General features: G+C 43.4%; 1 protein-coding gene across 2 annotated transcripts; it reads left to right on the plus strand.

Moving 5' to 3' along the window:
* The first annotated feature begins 1,743 nt into the window (after positions 1-1,743).
* Positions 1,744-19,536, plus strand: stk40 (serine/threonine kinase 40). 2 transcript variants are annotated; one of them, XM_067238657.1, is made up of 11 exons: positions 1,744-1,923; positions 5,497-5,623; positions 6,091-6,176; positions 7,015-7,161; positions 7,995-8,219; positions 9,009-9,061; positions 12,566-12,681; positions 14,709-14,853; positions 15,229-15,348; positions 15,879-15,963; positions 16,355-19,536. In XM_067238657.1, exons 2-11 carry the CDS (start codon positions 5,506-5,508, stop codon positions 16,574-16,576), a joined length of 1,317 nt encoding a protein of 438 aa, XP_067094758.1. In that variant the 5' UTR covers positions 1,744-1,923; positions 5,497-5,505; the 3' UTR covers positions 16,577-19,536. The 2 variants fall into 2 exon arrangements, with proteins under 2 accessions (XP_067094758.1, XP_067094759.1); XM_067238658.1 differs by having other exon boundaries at positions 16,326-16,396.
* The last annotated feature ends 197 nt before the right edge of the window (positions 19,537-19,733 follow it).

Genomic DNA, 19,733 nt, shown 5'->3' on the forward strand with positions numbered 1-19,733 from the left:
TAATAAATAGATTCAATAGAATGGGTATGAGCATCTTTGAGTTGCTTTTGTGTCACAGTTTTTGTCTGACTCTCTACTGTATGTTGATGATACAATTGTGTGAAAATTGATATTGCTAGCTATTGATTTTTACCCTGCTGTTGCCTGCTTTTCTATGGTAACACTAGAGGGAGCTGTGCATTTAAACTCTGGTCTATGCAAAACAGTCCACAGTTGGCAAACAAATTTGCTGCTGCACAAATTTTCTTAATAACAATAATGAGTAATTTATAGAAATACATACTATAGCATACTATTAATATAGCTCCAATAATAAAGATATATCAAGAGTCCCAGTGTGCCATAAAGATTGAACCAAAACCAAACTTCATGGTGTTTAGGAGTCAGGTGGCTGAGCGGTGAGGGAGTTGGGCTAGTAATCTGAAGGTTGCCAGTTCGATTCCCGGCCGTGTCAAATTACGTTGTGTCCCTGGGCAAGGCACTTCACCCTACTTGCCTCGAGGGGAATGTCCCTGTACTTGCTGTAAGTCGCTCTGGATAAGAGCGTCTGCTGAATGACTAAATGTAAATGTGTTTACCTGAATAGGTTAACTTTATCTAACAAAGTAATATCCCATTGTGTATAGTACATATGGCATATTCATCTGATATTATGCATGCAGAAATACTCTGCCATGCATTACTACTAACCCTAATGGCCTACAACAAGGATTGCTATGGTAATGTCATGCGGAGACATCTCTGAATGAAAATGGGGAAGGGGGAACTTAGTGACACTTAGAAAACATGTCATTGCACAGAAACGTGCAACGAAATTAAGGCACAAGCAGACAGAATATACATATCTAATAATAAATTCAGTGGGGCAAAGGATTGCATCGGTTTTACTGCACTACACAGTAGTGTTTCTGTAATGCATTGAAATGTTTCAGTCCCATAAGAGGCATTCATGCCTTGAGACCCCTCTCAAGGTATGATTCACAGTTTCCTTCAAATAACAGTGGGTTGGACTGTTAAACCCAAAGGCTGACATGTGTTTCATGTGGCCTAAGGCACATTCTATGCTGAGTCAAAACAGGAAACCTGTGTAACCTAGATCAGTCACTGCCCTTTAGATTGCCCTTGCTTGCTTTACAAGCATACCACGCACCTGCCCACTGGTTTGAAACTGGTAGTCGTGGGCCAGGATGATTGCTCAATACGAGGGGTTCTAAATTTGGATCGGGTTCTTCAGTTTTACTTGATCGTATGGGAGGGTTATGAGAGTTATCATTTTATCACCAAGAATATTTTGATCTGCAAATATCTAGTGCAATATCTAGTTTATTGTAGTGCTGAATAAAGTGTATTAGTCCAGCTACTTTAAAGGCCTACAGTCCTGTTCATGCTACAAGACTCATTTATTGAGACATACTTAAATTTTCTACTACACTGAGTCAACATGACTTGATGTGAATGGATAGTTTAATGTTAGATTCTCGTTAAATACATTATAAACGTATTTAACAATGCCAATGCATTGGTAAAGGAAATAATTATATATCACAAATACAACAGTCTGCACTACAGTAAAATCTCATCATCAAACGTTCAATCATCTTCTGGGGCTGGACATCGCAGAAATAAAAACTTGACTGTTTTATTGGCTGGAAAGTCTGTCACTCATGCAATTTGCGTCATATCCGTTGTCAGGTGGTACTGTCGCTGTGGAAAGATGCGATCGGAGAGTTGACGATAGGCTTTTCCTGAGAACTCATTTCGGTAATAGTGGCTGTATCAAACAAAACCTGTTTGGCTGTAAGTTAACATTAAGCGTTCTGTTTTGTTGGAACATCAAATTCATATGCATAGATATCAGGATTTTAGAGGAATGTCCATGTTGTAACAAAGCGAAGCAGACTTTCCTCTGCGGTTTGGCTCGAGGTAAGTTGCTGTTAAAGACCCCTACTAGAAAGGTGGCGAACGAGCTCGCGCTAGCAGTAGCTAGCTAGCCACTACACTTTGTTTAGCTACTGTAGCTAGTGCACTTTGGTTAACTAGTGACCTAGTGTGTCCTCCTGTTTTGACCACGTAGGTTATATGGTTTAGTCACGAATTGCGCATATAATCATGTCTATTTTTGTTGCTTTTGTCTATTTAGGAAAATTATCGATGTGTGAAAAGGTAACGGTAATTACATTGTTGTAGCTGGCTAGCTCGGGCTATCTTTGCTGACGCCAACTCTGTCCCTAGTACATTGCGCTAACATGCCCGTGGCCACATCACATTCTCTGTGCTTCATGTCTTTGTTTGCAACGAGCTTGTGCGTTAGCGTAAGCTTTTGTCTGTCAAAAAATGGTGCTGTTAGGAACATTTGCTAAATCCCTTGTGTTGTTGGGTAACCCGGACGGTGCAATAACTGATAGATTCATGCCGGGCATGACATGAGATCAGAATGTGGAAAGCGTCATCAAGCACTGTCGGTAGTGGCAGGCAAAGTGGTCGTGCACATGTTTGGATTTGATTTATTGTTGTTTATTTAATCTGTACTTAGTACCCACACTCAAACACACCCAAGGCTTCATTGTCACATTTATATAGTACATTCGTATACGGGTGTTTTTTATGTTGTTGTATATTTAATATTGATAACCTTGTATGACCAAGGGCATTCCTATGCATAATACAATCTCCATCGCCTTCAAATATGCTCTAACTAACCATTTTGATAGAGTGCAATGATAGGCTAAGATATTTGCTTTCTTTATGTTTTAATACGTTTGCATCAGCGTGATATTTACTTTAAATAACTGAATGTGTATTGGGTCAAAATCAGACAATATTTCAGGCTATAATGTCTGTTTGATTAAGTAAAGTTGTATATTTGAATGTCACAAATTGTCAGAATACTAGTAAGAATGATCTGAGATGGTGTGAAAGGAGTGATTTATTGGATAGCGAATGACCCATAGACAAACATTCACCTTTGCAAGTAATGCAGTCACGGAGTGTAATCATATAAGCATGATGGATAATGTTTTAGGTTCAAGGTTCATTGATCTCCGGTAGGGTGAATTGGCCAAGATTTGTCACTGTTCTTAAGCACCAGGTGTGTGGTCCCAAGGGCATGAATGTTCTGGAGATAATGGAGCACATGTTAACCATAACCTAAGCAATGGCACGTTTGTGGCTGGCTGAGGTGACTTAATTACTCAATATCAATGAGATAATGCCATAATTGCTGTAAAATTAAAAACAGATTTTATAGGCCTCCATGGGTGTTGACAAGGGAGATGGTGACAGACAGATAGACAGATGGGCGAGAGACATGACTATGTCAGCATCTGCTGTTTGAGCTGAAAAAGAATCTTCATGGGAGTGAGAATTACATTTACATTTAATCATTTAGCAGACACTCTTATCCAGAGCGACTTACAGTAAGTACAGGGACATTCCCCCGAGGTGAAGTGCCTTGCCCAAGGACACAACGTCAGTTGGCATGACCGGGAAGCGAACTGGCAACCTTCGGATTACTAGTCCGATTCCCTCACCGCTCAGCCACCTGACTCCCTTGTACTTGGAATTACTGTGCCCTGCCTACATTATCCACATAGGTCAGGTACACCAAACTGTGAGGTGGTGGTGGTGCTGCTAGGAAAAAGAAAGGTGTCTTTCTTTTCTTGTTTTTAATTCTCTTGGTACAACCAAGATCGAAACATTTAGACGATGTTGGATGTAGCCCAAAGATGTGCTAGCTTTCTCTTGCGTACGTTCACGATGAGCATGTTGAAGCAGCAAGGTGTCTCAAATGCAATGTTTATAGTTCAGCAGATGCTTCTAGTGTGTATCACTCTGCATCACCTCACTGGAATGTTTCTAGCTGGTCCTGTTTTGTGCCTGTCCATTTATCTGCCTGCAGCCGGCAGATAAATGTTTTTTTCATGCACATTTTGATATACATTATATATAAACCATTTCCTACTGGTAGCTAATATGATAAAGATCATTTTTAGTCATTTAGCAGACGCCCTTATCCAGAGCGACTTACAGTAAGTACAGGTACATTCCCCCGAGGCAAGTAGGGTGAAGTGCCTTGCCCAACCTTCTGATTGCTAGCCCGATTCCCTAACCGCTTAGCCACCTGACTCCCTATAGCCATATCTGACCCTAGGGGATTCATTTCATGTTTGACCTCCAGCCCCCCCACCCCCCCACCCCCCCCCCACACACCCTTTTGGAATGTTAGCCCATGAAACCCCAGGGCAACTGTGGATGACTCATCTTGTGTCACATCGAGGCACCACTTCCCTGTTACGGGAACTAGCAATGGTTTCATCACATAGGAACTCATTATCAGCAAAGAAAGCACACACCTCTTGCCAAACAGAGGTCCACAGGTCTGTCATTGTGTCATCACATGTCATAGGTTGAGGTTCACTTGTTAGTATTGTTTGTTCTCATCAAGGTATAAAGACTTGGCATACATTTTTGCGCCATGACAGAATATGCATGTTTGCGTTGTTATGCATCAGTGTGTGTGTGTGTATATCCATGTCTTTTTAAGAGGGAGTCGTACCTCAGGAACACACAAGATGGATGGATAAAGCTGCAATGGCTACAAAATAAAACTAGTTACTGTGCAGATTGGAAGGATGTTTCAAGTGCACCGCAAGTGCAATATACAGAACCACGCATAAAAAATGTAATTCCCTTTATTGATGTTATTGTGCCACAGCCTGACTACTGAACGTGTAGTCTTCTATATCCTCTTTTGGAGGATCTGCTTTTTCTTTTGCAAGGTTTGTATTTTCACAAAGGCATTAGTCACTTTGTGTTAGCACATGCCCAATTTTATACTGTGTTCTGAGATTGAATCTGAAGTGTCCAACCTCACACCAGTGGCCGTCATCTGAATGGACCTGTAATGACCTTCTGTTCACACAGAGATGTTGTTAAAGGGAGTCAGGTTGCTGAGCGGTTAGGGAATCGGGCTAGTAAACCGAAGCTTGCCTGTTCGATGCCCCGTTGTGAAAAAAATGACGTTGTGTCCTTGGGCAAGGCACTTCACCCTACTTGCCTCGGGGGAATGTCCCTTTACTTACTGTACGTCGCTCTGGATAAGAGAGTCTGCTAAATGTAAATTGGTGGGAGGGTTTTTTGAGAAGGCCTGGGAGGGGCAGCCTAATCTGTTGTCCACCCTCTCTGTAGTCTGTTGTACAACAAGATGGTGTGCTTAGATATACCAAGCCTTAACAATCTCAATCAGGCTGTGGCCACAAATGTTAAGTCTTGAATCCTCACGTCCTTTCAAGAAGGACTAAAGACTATCTTATGAGTGTCGATGCTAGTCTGCATTGATGTTATTTTGGATCATGCGTAGTTCAGCCTGCGACTTAACTCCGTTGTAGCAACCCGTCCGCGAGGTAGCCTAACCTCATGGTCACGTGTCGATCCTCCTCACCGTCGCCTATATTTATCTGAACATAATCTTATTTGCTTTGCTGTGTTTCCCTACAGAGCTCCAGCATGTCTAAGCGGCGCTCTGCGGAGAGGGGGCCTGGAGAGACCTCAGGAAGGGCCAGCAAGCTCCTGTGTCCTGGGATATCTGGCAGCAACGCTAAGAGAGCCGGGCCGTTTGTCCTCGGTAGGAGAAGAGAGCAGCCTGGCTTTTAGTCCTTAGTGCATGAAAGGGGGACTGTAATAGTATGTGTCTGTCAATTGTGTCTATATGAAGTATATGGAGAGGTGACGGTTAGTGTGTGCGCACAGAAATCCAGGGGGAGGTGGGAGGGGCGGACTTGTGCGTGAGGCAGGAATGTTAAGAATTTTATTTCAGAGCCACTTGAAATGGGGTAGAAAGCTCCATATCTAGCCTTCGTTGTAGTTTGTCCTCTGTCTTAAAAAAAAAAAAAAAAAGGGAAATCTCTTCAAATTCTCAAATCCACCAACACCTCTACACAGCATAGTGTGCTTAAGCAAGTGTTTATCTTAAAGGTGCTAATGGGTAATGAGTGCTTGCACACATTGCATCGTCTGTTAGCCTTGCTGCAGGAGGACATTCCCCTACCCCATACCTTTTGTTCATGCAGCTGTTCTCTCCTCTTGCTGCAGGGCCTCGTCTGGGAAACTCACCCGTGCCCAGCATAGTGCAATGTCTGGCCAGGAAAGACAGTACAGATGACTTCTACCAGCTAAAGGTGAGGACATAACACACTCTGCTACCGCTGTGCTCGACTGTTTAATTTGTTGTGGAAATATCCGCAATTGGACCCCAGTTCAACAGTTGACACACCAAACAACAATAGCTTGTGTCCCAACAGCCATTCGAACCTTTGACCTGACACATGAACAGACATCTTTGTCTGTGTTTGTTTTATGACCCTGTTTGAGCAGAGGGGCTGATGGTAAACTGCAGAGACTATTTGTTTATAGGGGCAATCCAAGAATCAATTTGACATGAGGGTGCCTAGGAGGAGAAAGGGCAACAGGCGTTCTCCCACCTGGTTACTCATCAGCCCCCTTGGTGGGGTAGTATCCCCCCCCCCCCCTCACCCACAGGGCGCAGCTCCTCAATGTCCAACAGGCACGTTTACTAATACATGTTGGTTTATGTGGCAAAGCTGCAAGCCTTTTGTAAGTCCCCTTTGTTTAAAAATACATCCTTATGAGATCCACTAACGCATGAGACGGTTTGGTCGTCCATGCAAGCCGTGGGCAACTGCTGAATCCGTACTTCACGGTTTTCACCGTCCTCTCCCAGAGACTTGATTTGGTTTTGTTGGGGTGGTGACCTCTGAACTCCTCTTAACGGGATCCCTGACTCGTGTTGTTTACATTTAGTCATTTAGCAAATGCTCTTATCCAAAGCGACTTACAGTAAGTACAGGGACATTCCCCCCGAGGCAAGTAGGGTGAAGTGCCTTGCCCAAGGACACAACGTCATTTGTCACTGCCGGGAATCGAACCGGCAACCTTCTGATTTGGTAGCCCGATTCCCTAACCGCTCAGCCATCTGACACTGTTCTCGACCTGTAGATCCTAACGCTGGAGGAGAGGGTTGGGGACGCAGCAGGGGAGACCCAGGAGGAGAGGCAGGGAAAGATGCTGCTGCACACAGAGTACTCTCTTCTCTCCCTGCTCCACAACCAGGATGGGGTGGTGCACCATCACGGCCTGTTCCAGGTAAATACACACTCTCTCTCTATCCGTATTGACATTGTTTTGCTGTCGGAGGGTCACGTGACTAACTATTTGCATCAAATCAGCCTACCGGACTTAGGACAGGCTTTTTTGTATTCATTTAACAAAGTACCCTTCGTATACTTCTAGGGCTGTATTGTGTAAATGATGGAAGGGCCCAGATCTGTTCTTCTCACAGCCTCCATTCATTGTGACTCACCTCCCACCACCCCCTCTTTTCCTATAATTTCTTGTAACGTTGTTATTGTTCCATCTGCCTCTCTCTTTCACATCCTCCCCTGTTCTCTTGGATTCGTGTTCCTAGAATAGCAGCATTGAGCCGTGATTCATTCAAGCTTGCAGTATTGATTTGGTTATTATAGTGCATCTCCACTCGTAGAGGAGGACCAGTTAATAATGAATCTCTTCGGAGGCCCAGCCGTCTCTAAATGCTCTCACAGACCAATCCAGTAATCAATGTAGAGCTGAGGGCGGGAGTGGGGCTGAGGATCAATTTTGTTTGTTTTTTGTTTGTGGGGTTGTGGATATGTATCCTGTATGGGTTAGACTCTAGCTCCCACATTACCACAGTAAATTTGACAATTTTACCAGATTGAAGTGTTTGGAACGTGCATATTATATTTAAATTTAAATTTAGTCATTTAGCAGATGCTTTTATCTCGAGCGACTTACAGTAAGTACAGGGACATTATGTAATTTTTCACTGCTGGGAATCGACCCGGCAACCTTCTGATTACTAGCCCGATTCCCTAACCGCTCAGCCATCTGACTCCCCTGTGTGCCTAATGTGTCCTTACATATTCATCACGTTCCAGGACCGGGCGTACGAGATCGTGGAGGATCTGGAGTCTAACAAAGTGCGAAAGATGAAGAAGCGGATCTGCCTGGTGCTGGACTGCCTGTGCGCCCACGACTTCAGCGACAAAACAGCCGACCTCATCAACCTGCAGCATTACGTCATCAAGGAGAAAAGACTGAGCGAGCGCGAGGCCATCGTCATCTTCTATGACGTGGTCCGAGTCGTGGAAGCCCTGCACAAGGTGAGGCACAGATCGTTGGCCCCGCCGCTCAGCTCAACCTTTTTCTTATTCACATCCTTCCAAACCTGCCGATATTAGGCATTTTCCAAACTATCTGTATCGGCATTTATTATGTCCGATAAATTAATATAAAAGGTGTTTTAACCCCCGCACAAGCTTCCAATTTTACCCTCTGTGCATTGGAACGGTAGCTGATTTCCAAATCTTTTCCATTTGTTTAGTTTAGTTTTTTACAAATGTGTTTGACAAATTATTCAAGCAATTATTTGTTTGAATAATTTGAGCAGCTCTATTCCTGTTATTCCGAACAGGAATAGAGCTGCTCTTTGTTTGCTGGCCTTGCCATAACAAAAACGCGATAGGAGTTAGTTGTGCGGAAGTGGAAGTTAATTTCTAGACTGAACATTTGATTTGTCACAGGCCTAAATGCAATGTCACTTAGTGATCCAATAACACACAGTGATATTGCTTCTGAAGATTGTTTTGTATTTTAGTCAAGATCATTAGAGTGATTTGGCAGGTTCAGACAAGTGATGAAAGTCCTAATGCAAGTCGCACACCCTTAAAACGCCTACATATTTACTGGTGAACAAACTAACTTTATAGTTCCGTTGTGTCATGTACTCACAGCTAGACCGAAATAATAATATTATTTTGACTGGTATAGTTATGTGGATGAGTCATAGGGGTGCCACTCCCAAGTTGTTTTTCTTACAGTATTATTTTTCTTACAGTTCATGCAACCTGATTGCAATCTTTTCTCTGCCCCTTTCCCTCCTCCACTCTCAGAAAAACATTGTGCACAGAGATCTGAAGCTGGGCAACATGGTGCTGAATAAACGGTAAGCGCCTGCTGTCTCGTTCACTGTACCCAGCGAAATGAGAAAGAAAGTTACAGGAGGTGAGGGGGTCGGACCTTGTGACATGTATCTGGTGAGCAACTGCCCCTAAACCCACACCAGGGGTTAAGTAATCTGCATCGCAGACAAGCCATCTCTGCCTACAGCTAGTTCCACCCCCAAGTCTCTTGCTATGTCTCCCTCTCTTTTTCTCTGTCTCTCTTGTCGAGTAAATGTTGGTGAGTCATCCCTTGTGGTCAGATTGTTGTGGCAGGGAGACAGAAACCAAATGCAAGGTAAAGAGAGGAACCGGTCCTTGCTTTCTTCTCTGTGGGAGGGAGCGTCAGGTGGCTATGGGGTGGGGGGCACACAAAATCCCCCAAACTAAGTGCACCTCGGGTCACCAGAGTGCTGTGAATCAGATAGGCTGGGCAGAGTGCTGAGCTCCTTGTTCGTAAAGCCCTCTCCAAACGCCGTGCATGCGTGCTGCGAGGGGGATGGGAGACATGAGTTCAAAGCTGTTGGAAACCCAGAAAGAATGTATTTCAACCAACATGCTTTGACCTGAGTGTGGCCTAGATATTCACCCTGGCAATGGGATACACATATTTACTGTGACCCTTTTACTGCAGACGGTACAAATATATACTTTTTACTGTGGGAACTTCTGCTACTCCTTGGATTTATATTTTGCACTCTGTGCATGTTGGTAAACAGTGGAAAAACACCCCTCTGGACCCCACAACAAACACGCCTGTTTATATACTGTATGAAAAGCATTGAATGAGTAATCTCCAGTCTCCTCCTACGCAGGCAAACGCAATCTCTGCCAAGCAGCCATACACATATCAGACACGAGTGTGTAAAAAATCAGGCTCTTATCCTACAGCCCAACTCATTCACTCACATCGCATATCATCTGTGTGTGAGATCATACATCTAAATGTCAGCCCTCTCCCCTGGCTGCTCCTGCACCGTTACGCACAGACACACAGGCACTTGCTAAGTTCTAAGCATCGGTGGTTTCTGCAGCAGGAGTGGTGATGAAACAGGAGTGTGTTTGGGGGAGGGGAGGGGGGCAGACGAGCGGAACACTCCGTCCCAGCTGGATACAAAGGAGAGGGCTGCCAAAGGCCCCATAGCTCAAGGCTGACTCACACGGCCACGCACGTCACATTCGTAGCCCTCTATTTACCCTCTCCTTCCCTCCCTCCTTCTCTCCCTCACTCCCTCCCTCTGCTGTCTCCTTTTTTTTATTTTTTTCATACGTTTTTCAGATGCTACCGTTCTCTTTGTCTGACTTGTCTTTGTTTCCCTTTCTCTTGCCTTCGTCTTCCTCCGTGTTTTTTTACTACTCCCTGAATGTGTCTGCATCGACAGCAAGCGGGAGGCTAGATGCAGCCAAAGAGAGGATTGTCGCATCGTGCTTTTCAAGTAGCCCATTATGCTAGTAAAGGTCTTCCTTCAGGCCGGTACAGTAACGTTGTTAAAGCATTGGCTCTTGCTATCAGATTCTGGTACTGTTAATGCAAAAAGTGAATGTTGTAGACAGACTGCAGGGCTCTTTGCTGTTTTTCCATTGGGAGAGTGGATTGTAAGCTTGACTTGGCATGCCTTGTGAGTTCACACACACACACACACACACACACACACCTGGGTGTTAATGGTGCGCGCTAGTCATGAAGTCTCTGTGTCAGTTTACATTCATCAGCAGGCTCCAATGAGGCATCTAATTTTCCACTGGGTTGAAGATTAGCTTGCATGTTTTAAACTCTCACCTCACAGAATCCCTCCCAACCCCACTGCCTGCATTGTTTGGATTGACTAAATACTTTCTGGGCATTTAAGGGTTTATATTGAGCCTGAAATGGGGTTTCTTTATTGAACATGAATATAAGAAATGGCCTGTTAATACCTGTGTTAGTGTTCATAGCATTTTGACCTTGTGTGATTTAATTCATATCGACAGGCAGTGGTTATGCATGAGCTAATCCATTAAACTTGAATCGATGAGGCCTTCCAGAATATGATCACATTGCTCTTTTCCTCTCCAAATCAAATTAATCTCAACCCAGGGGCACTTTTGATCTGATGAAATATTGAACTGATAAATTAGCAGTATTTTTTTTGTACGAGTATTTCCTTCGGCTTACTCCATGCAAAGGATGCCCTGTCTTCAACCCCATGTCTCATCAGCAGGTTTATTTTGAGCAGGAAATGGTGAGGAGGGGGGTCATTGGGGGATGTTGAGGTTTCTGGTTTCCTGTCTCCCAGGGTCATGTGACCAGGAAGTGGCCATGGTGTGGTCTGGTTAGTCCTTAGGGGACCACCTCTCACAAGGCAAACTCGCAGTCTGCAACACCGCCAACAGCGCCGTGGCACTGGAGCAGGCATAGCAGCTCCGGTCGTGATGCTTGTGCACAAAAGAAAGAGCCCTTCATAAAGGAGCTTTTATCTAGAGAGCCTTTTGAAGCGTTCGCTGTGTTTTCCTGTCTTGTCATTGTGTGAATCAGAGGGGCCACTGTGTGATGGGAAACTCGCGCTCACGAATCATTTTCAACGGCCCGAGCACATTATCAGACTCGAGAAAAATATATATATTTAGAAAAAGTGTTTTTTCCAAATTTATAATGATATTGGAAGCAAGGCAATATTTAGGCATGGATGTGTATCGTTGAGCTTTGTGGAGTGAGAGGGAAGAGGTCTGCAGTATGTGAAAGTGAAACATATGGGGAAGATCTTGACCTCCTGCCTTAAAGATAAAGGGGATGTGGGTGAAAACTGGATGCAGTCCAGCTTCTCAGTACACTCAGCAAGTGTGTCTGGAACTGGGTACCCGTGTACAAGCACATGAACTTGCGTGAAAGTCAGCATGTGGGCGCATTTTAAAGTGGTAGGGTTTTTCCTTTTTCTTTAGTGAACGAGCCATTGCTTAGCAGAATGACTCATACAGACCAATGATCCCAAGCCACAGGTTGACTCATATGTTTGTCATAATTGCGGCCTTTTTATTTTCCTTCTTTCCCTCTCTCGCTCTCGCTCTGTGTCTTCTCTAATGCATAGATTTTAAAAGCCTGTATTATAGCATCCCTACCATGCCAACAAAGCTTGTTTACCTTTGATGGCTCAAGCAAAGAGAACTAAAATTTGATCTGTCTAGTTAACATTTTTCCAAAGAAACCAATGTGTGATACCCCCCAGCAACAGAGGTTTATCTTCAGACTTTCAGCGCCACCATGTCTGGCCTGAGTTCAGTCCAAATCTGCCTGCGGTGTTTTGAATGTGACTTTTGATGATGAGGATGGTGACCAAACAGTCCCCATTAAAGGGCTATGATAGGCACTGGTTGTTCCTCATCTGGTTTCTGGTTGCTGCTCTGGTATGTCCGTGTCCAGTATGGCAGACATTTCAGAACAAGTCGGCCTCCTGTGGGACTCCCCGCTGTCACAGGTTTTTTGTGATGTAAACACAGATCTCCTTCCCTCATTGTGTGTGTCTTCATTGTAGGACTCACCGCATTACCATCACCAACTTCTGCCTGGGAAAGCACCTGGTGAGTGAGGATGACCTTCTGAAGGACCAGAGAGGAAGTCCTGCCTACATAAGCCCAGACGTACTGAGCGGTAAGAAGAGATGTGCTCAAACAGTGTATTTAAAAAAAAAAATATATAAATTATATAAGTTTAAACCATCAAAATGTTCTTTGTTGTCTCCAAACTCAGCTCTATAGGCAAAAAAAAAGTCAGTAGATTGAAAAGAATCGCCTTGTCATTGACATTTACCCTGTTCTTACCCCATTTACTACTAACAGACCTATATCTGTTTATCCTTTTCTCACAATCAAGACATTTAGCAAACGGGTGATTTAAATCATCAAAATCACGTGTTGATCTTTTTAACAAGTGTGCAAGTGCTAACTGTGGTCCGGTCGTAATCTCTTGTGTTGTCTCGGGAATTCTGAGGTAAGAGAGGCAGCTTCTGTTGGAGGTGAACCCGGTTCATCTGAGACCAGCTGGGAAACTGGGCCTCATTCAGGAAGCTTGCGTAATGTTTGGCAGCCACACAATGTTTGATTTCTTGGTCAAAAAGCACAGCGAATATTTCACAATCCTGGAGTGATTTCCATGGCAAAACATTTCCTTATGGATTTGATCATCATTCCTTTCGATTTCTGTTATCGTAAGAAGGATGACTCACTGAGGAGTTCCAGGTGTCTTTGTGTTTTCTTTGCAAACATTTCAAATTTCCTTTCATTTAGCCAATGTTTTTGTTCAAAGCGATGTGCAAAATTCAAGGATCAGAAGTGCATAGTTATACAGTATTTTGGTGGTCCTAGTCAAGGAGTGGTCTGTATTTACTTTCTTAGCTAGCTAATTAATGGGTGGTGAACTCAAAGTAATGCTACTGTGCAATAATCTTACAAATCCTACAGTCTTACAATAACGTCTCAGTTACAGTAGTGCATAAGTGTTTCTCAACTCTGGTCCTTTTGGACCCCCCAGTCCTGCCCAGCACACCTGATTCAAATGAATGGGCTGCCGTCAAGCTCTGCAGAAGCATGATAACCCATTCATTTGAATCAGGTGTGTTGGAAGAGGTAAACATCGAAAACGTGCATGGCATGGGGTACCCCCAGGACCATGGTTGAGAAGCACTGGCACAATGTAGCAAAACAACAAATCATGAGCGCAACCTCAAAACCATGCAGAGAAAGGACACATTTGGATCACAAGAACTAACTAACTGCTAAGTGCAAATGTTTTCCCTTTTATATGTTTCCATTTATTTCAAATAATCTAATGTATTGCGTTGCAAACCGCATTTCGTACATAACCTCCCAATTCCATTAATATGAATTTTCAACCTCACGGTATTCAAAGCCGATTGGCAGTTGCTGAAAATAAAAGTCTGTCTCTATGGTGTTAGTTCACCTTATCTTACCACACCTCATCACAAAAGACGGATAGGAGTAAAGAGCCATCCATAAATCAGAATGACATGACAAGCCTATAATGAAACGGTGCATCGATGACTCATTGATGACTCACTGATGACTCACTAGGGGGAAGGTACTCTTGTCAACCCCCCCCGCCTCACTCTCCCGTTATTGCCTCATGGGGGGAGGAAAAGACAATCAAGGAAGGGGCTCTGCTGTTACAGCACTATCCCTTGTCAAATAGAGCCGTGTCTCCACCAACTGAATTTTCAGCTCACATGACCAGAGATTTCAGGGGTTTAAGGGAAGGAATTGCTTCATCGTCGATAGAGTTGTGTTCTCGCCTTGTTAATAATTGATTCCATGCATGAGATTAATCTGCTTCACCCTTCATTTCAGTTTGAAAAAAAAATTAATAATTGAATTAATGAAGCACTGTGATGGTACCACCACCCACAAACGTTGGCTGTTGTTGAAGCGGTGATACATTTACATTTAGTCATTTAGCAGACGCTCTTATCCAGAGTGACTTACAGTAAGTACAGGGACATTCCCCCGAGGCAAGTATGGTGAAGTGCCTTGCCCAAGGACACAACGTCAGTTGGCATGACCGGGAATCGAACTGGCAACCTTCGGATTACTAGCCCGATTCCCTCACCGCTCAGCCATCTGACTGTGATGTCATCAACGTGTCTCCCTGCCATCTGTCTGCAGGTCGGCCATACCGCGGTAAACCCAGCGACATGTGGGCACTGGGAGTCGTGCTGTTCACCATGCTGTACGGCCAGTTCCCCTTCTATGACAGCATACCTCAGGAGCTCTTCCGCAAAATCAAGGCTGCGGAGTACTCAGTCCCAGAGTGAGTAGATCAGCCCCTCTCATCTTCACCCTGTTCAATCTGCCCCTCTCATCATCACCCTGATCAATCTGCCCCTCTCATCATCACCCTGATCAATCTGCCCCTCTCATCATCACCCTGATCAATCAGACCCTCTCATCATCACCCTGATCAATCAGCCTTGTACTCTTTGATTACATCACAGGCTCAACTTAAACTAAATGTGTTTGAATGTGAAGTCAAAGGTTGTTGCCGCTGTGTTGCATCAACACTAGAACTGTTGAATGTACACGCTAAATAGGTCAAGTGTTTGGTTGATTTGGTATGTGACTGTTCCTTTTTGCACAATAATACTTGACACCGTATCAAACGAACCCGCTCCCTGTGTCTTCCCAGGGACGGCCGTGTGTCTGAGAGCACAGTGTGTTTGATTCGTAAGCTGTTGGTGCTGGATCCCCAGCAGAGGCTCACCGCAGGGGAGGTGCTAGAGTCCCTCAGCAGCATCATTGCTTCCTGGTCAGTACAGTCAAAGAGTATAGAAGGACAATCAATATAAGTTCTTTGGTACAGTGGCCCCTTGGTGGAAGTACAGTATTACTGGAGCATTTCTGCTTCCAAGTCACTAGTTACCAGAGCAGCAATTCAGGGTCCTCCTACCTGTAGTTGATTGTAATGTAATTTATTCATTTAGTAGATACTTTTATCCAAAGCGACTTACAGAGGGGGAATTTGAACCTGGGATTTCTTGAACTGCAGTCAAAATGCTCAAATCACTGAGCTATAGCCATCCTTGTTGTGTACTAGTTGTATTACAAGTGAGAAAGGTGCACAAAGTTAGGACAGAAAGTAAGGATTTAGGTAATAGAAAAAAATTAATAAAAATCTTTTGTTAGCATTTTCTTTTGTCCTGGTTTTCAATAGCTGGGTTATTGATTAATTAGTTTGACTAAAAGTTGTTATAAAATAGTAAAAAAAAAAAAGTGGCATGTCAACTGCCAACCCCTCTGACCTCCCCAAATGAGCACCTTCTACTGTTTGTATTACAGGCAGTCTGTGTCGTCTTTGAGCGGTCCTCTCCAAGTGGTACCAGATATTGATGATCAGGTCAACCACCCAGAGCATCTACAGGAGGTAAGGTTCAGTGACCCTAAAAAATACAAATAAAAAGCCTCACTTTCTCAACTTGTTGAAATCCTCCACCTAGGTTATCTACTCCCTCATAATCCTAAGACTCTTAAGTAGATAACCTAGGCGGAAGTTCATGGAACTTCAGATGGCTGAGCGGTTAGGGAATCAGGCTACTAATCAGAAGGTTGCCGGTTCAATTCTGGCTGTGCAAAAATGAAGCTGTGTCCTTGGGAAAGGCACTTCACCCTACTTGCCTTGGGGGAATGTCCCTTTACTTACTGTAAGTCGCTCTGGTTAAGAGCATCTGCTAAATGTAAATGTAAACTTGGTTAGTTACCGATAGTTGCGTGTAGCCTGATGCTTAGCATCCAGTGCTGTTTGTGTCTCCTCCCAGGTGAAAGTCACAGAGGAGTCCTCCCAGTACGAGTTTGAGAACTACATGCGTCAGCAGCTGATGCTGGCGGAGGAGAAAAACACTATTCACGAAGCCAAGAGCTTCCTAAGCAAGCGGCAGTTTGGCGGCGGCATCCCCCCCGTACGCCGCCTGGGTCACGACGCCCAGCCCGTCAGCCCCCTGGATGCTGCCCTCCTGGCACAGCGTTTTCTTCGAAAGTAGACACCCCAGCCCACCCTTTGGTCCCCCGCCGTCCCCCCCCCCTGCTTGGAGTGGAGGATTCCATGGGAGCCCGGAGGAGGACATCCACAAAGCTAACCACACTTGTGGGGCCTGGCCTAGACCCACCTTGGGTAGAACAAGCCCTAGGTTGAGATTGCAACAAAAGACATGGGGGTGGCATAACTTGCAGTTCTTGTTGCTCTCATCTAGGGTTCCAGGACGCACAGTCTTACATGGGTCTCCACAAAACACCCTTCAAAGAGCATGGATGAATAGTGAACCATTAACCGTAATCCTGTTCTACTGAGACTTCGGTATACACCCCCACCTGACTTCACTCCAATCCCCAACCATTCTGGTCCACCCAAGCAATACTGGGCCAGACCTCATGTAGCAGCCTTCCTCCCACCACGGTCCACCTGGTAACATTGACTCTACTCAGAGATCCCCTGATCGTGGACACTCCTCCACAGGTCTGCCCTGTTCACCCCTCTTCAGTCTCCTTGTAACCAAAACGACCACGACTGATCCCGTCTGTAACTACATCTTCTTCAAGTCTACCTCTCTCCATCTCTTTCTTCTTTTTTTTTTTCTTTTTTTTTTTTTACCAAGGTCCATGTTTTTAGAGGACAACAAGATGAGTTACCGGGGTAGTGTGATGCCGTTGTAGACAAAAAGCACTACTATGCATCAGTGGGTTGGCCTCATCGCATGAATAAGCTTTTTTCTTTCTATTAATGAATAATAAGTAGCATTTTATGCTTTTTTTTTATCCATGTTGAATATGCTAGCAAAAGTTCGTCTATCAGCTACCTTTGATATTTGTACCTTGCATTTCTCCTTGCTTTGCTTTCCCTAAGGAAATACTCTCTAGCATTTAGGCAGCTAGCGTGAGACCATCACAAAAGTCATAATATACATTATTTTACTTCCAAAAAACAGTTCTTAGCCATTTGGCCAAAAAACAAACAAAGAAACAAGCATTACAAAATTCTTCCCTTCAGGCAGATCAAAGGACTTCTAGGTATTACACCTCCTCATTACTCCTCAGATCAGTGTGGGACAAGTGTATTTGATAGGCTTCTATTCTGTAGATGCATGCCAAGCCTTGCCAGGTCAGACACTTAAGCTATCCTACAGCCTTGTTATCTAGCTTGCCTCGCTGGTAGACACTGTGAAAACAAGGGCAGGCATCTATAAGAGAAAGAGATGGACTGAACCAAATGTCATTGTTATGTGAGATGGTCATCCCTCATGTTCACTGGTCATTGGAGTCCTTGTGAGCATCAGTCTCCAATTACATTTAGCTTTACTTATAATTCTATCAAATGTATTATTTTACCATTATAGAAGAGTTGTATGATGATGATTGTTGGTAACTGAAAAAAGTATGTAATATTTATTCAGGAAAGCATAATGCAGTCTGAATGGGTAGTTGGTTAGGTCTTGGGTATAAGTGCATTTACATCTATACCAAAATAATTCCTCACCTAAATACACTAACGCCTGCCCTTGCTTATGGCAATCTACAATACTCATGCTTATATCTCCATCTAGTAATATCAAATCAGATTACATCACTAGAGGAGTTGAACCATTTCTGTCCCTTGTTGTAAATTGTATTTTCCTTCTCAATTTCATATCTTGATTATTTATTCACTTGTTTAGAAATTTCCTTTTCAGACATCTGTATCTGTGCTGTCATAGCTTTAACAAGAAGTGTTGAGTTCCAATATGTTTTTTTTTTTTTTTTTTTTTTTACTTTGCAACTTCAGCCATCACTGTTTCTTCCCTTTCAGAAGTCTTGATGTCTGTATTGTTTCCTGTTTTGCCATTTCCACAAACTTGTGGTTGATTAAGCTACACTAATAAGGAGACTGACTCTGCATAGTTCTATTTTTTACAAAAGACAAGCGTAGCATATTATGATTTAAAGTCTGCATTATAACACTGACCCATAACAGCCTCCTCTCTGGTCAGTATGTAAATAAAGAACCATCATGACTGCTGTGGGCATACAGTTGTGCCCGAACCAGTGTGCTGCCGCCTGGTGGTCACCCCAATACCTAGTGGTCAACACAGAGTAAAGACAGACATGCGTAAGAAAGTTGATAGCGTTTGGAAGAAAATCTTATAGAAATTGTTAGCTTTTTCCCACTGCAATGTGAATTTGGGGTAAAAAAACGGTATTGTAGTTGGTAGTGTAAGCTGTTCATCTGAAAAGGTTTTTGTGAAAACTATGGTCTTCACTGATGTCATAGTAAGTTGTGATCCGTGGCAAATGTCTGACGCTTTGAGGCCGAGTACTGTATAATTACACCATTGAATAAAGGCTTGTAGGTTGATATTAGATATCCCTTGACGTATTAATGTATTATCCCTCCCATCATAAGTGTTCATGTTAGCTGTTGGATTTGTCTGTTTGATGTTTAGGAAGAGTTAACTCCTGCATAGATGGACTGCAGTGCATGATGTCAAGCTCCTTGTAAGTCATTTTGCATGACTCCTAACTTGCAAGGAGTGTCACAATTCTCCCGAGACATTAGACTGAAGAATAGTTTTGTGTCTAAATGGAAATCCTACAGCAAGAAAGCTCTCCTTTCTTTCTTTTTTTTTTTTTTTTTTTTTTTTTACAGGATGAGACGTTTAATACAAACTTTCTCCTTCTAAAACTGTTATTTTTCACCATCATTCTAAAATAGGGAAATGGTATCTTCACTGTAATCATGTATTGGATTCGCTCAATATTTCAACTGGAAAATAGCTAACGGTGTATGACAAGATGTATAGGTGTAATTTTTGAAAGCCAGCGGGATAAATGTGTTGCTGCTTGGTTGGATATGGGCATCTAAATACAAAACTAGGTAATTGTACAGAAATTAAAACACGTTTGTATAAAAGACATATTTTTGTACTTCATCAGATCTCTACATGCATGTCAGCAATAAACTTTGATATGGAAACAATTGTTTGTGTTTTGTTAGCTACTGTATTCAACATGGGGCAACTAGCTCTCAACTTTAGCAAGATGAAAGTTAACGTCATTACCTTTTTATACTTTACCAGTAGGTGGAGTACTTTTTGAAATATTATGAAATGTAATGTATGCTTAACTTTGCTTTGTATAAGACCATTTCGTTTGGTCGCTTTTTACATT

Source organism: Osmerus mordax, chromosome 6, assembly GCF_038355195.1.
Source record: "Osmerus mordax isolate fOsmMor3 chromosome 6, fOsmMor3.pri, whole genome shotgun sequence".
In the NCBI taxonomy this organism is placed as follows: Eukaryota; Metazoa; Chordata; class Actinopteri; order Osmeriformes; family Osmeridae; genus Osmerus; species Osmerus mordax.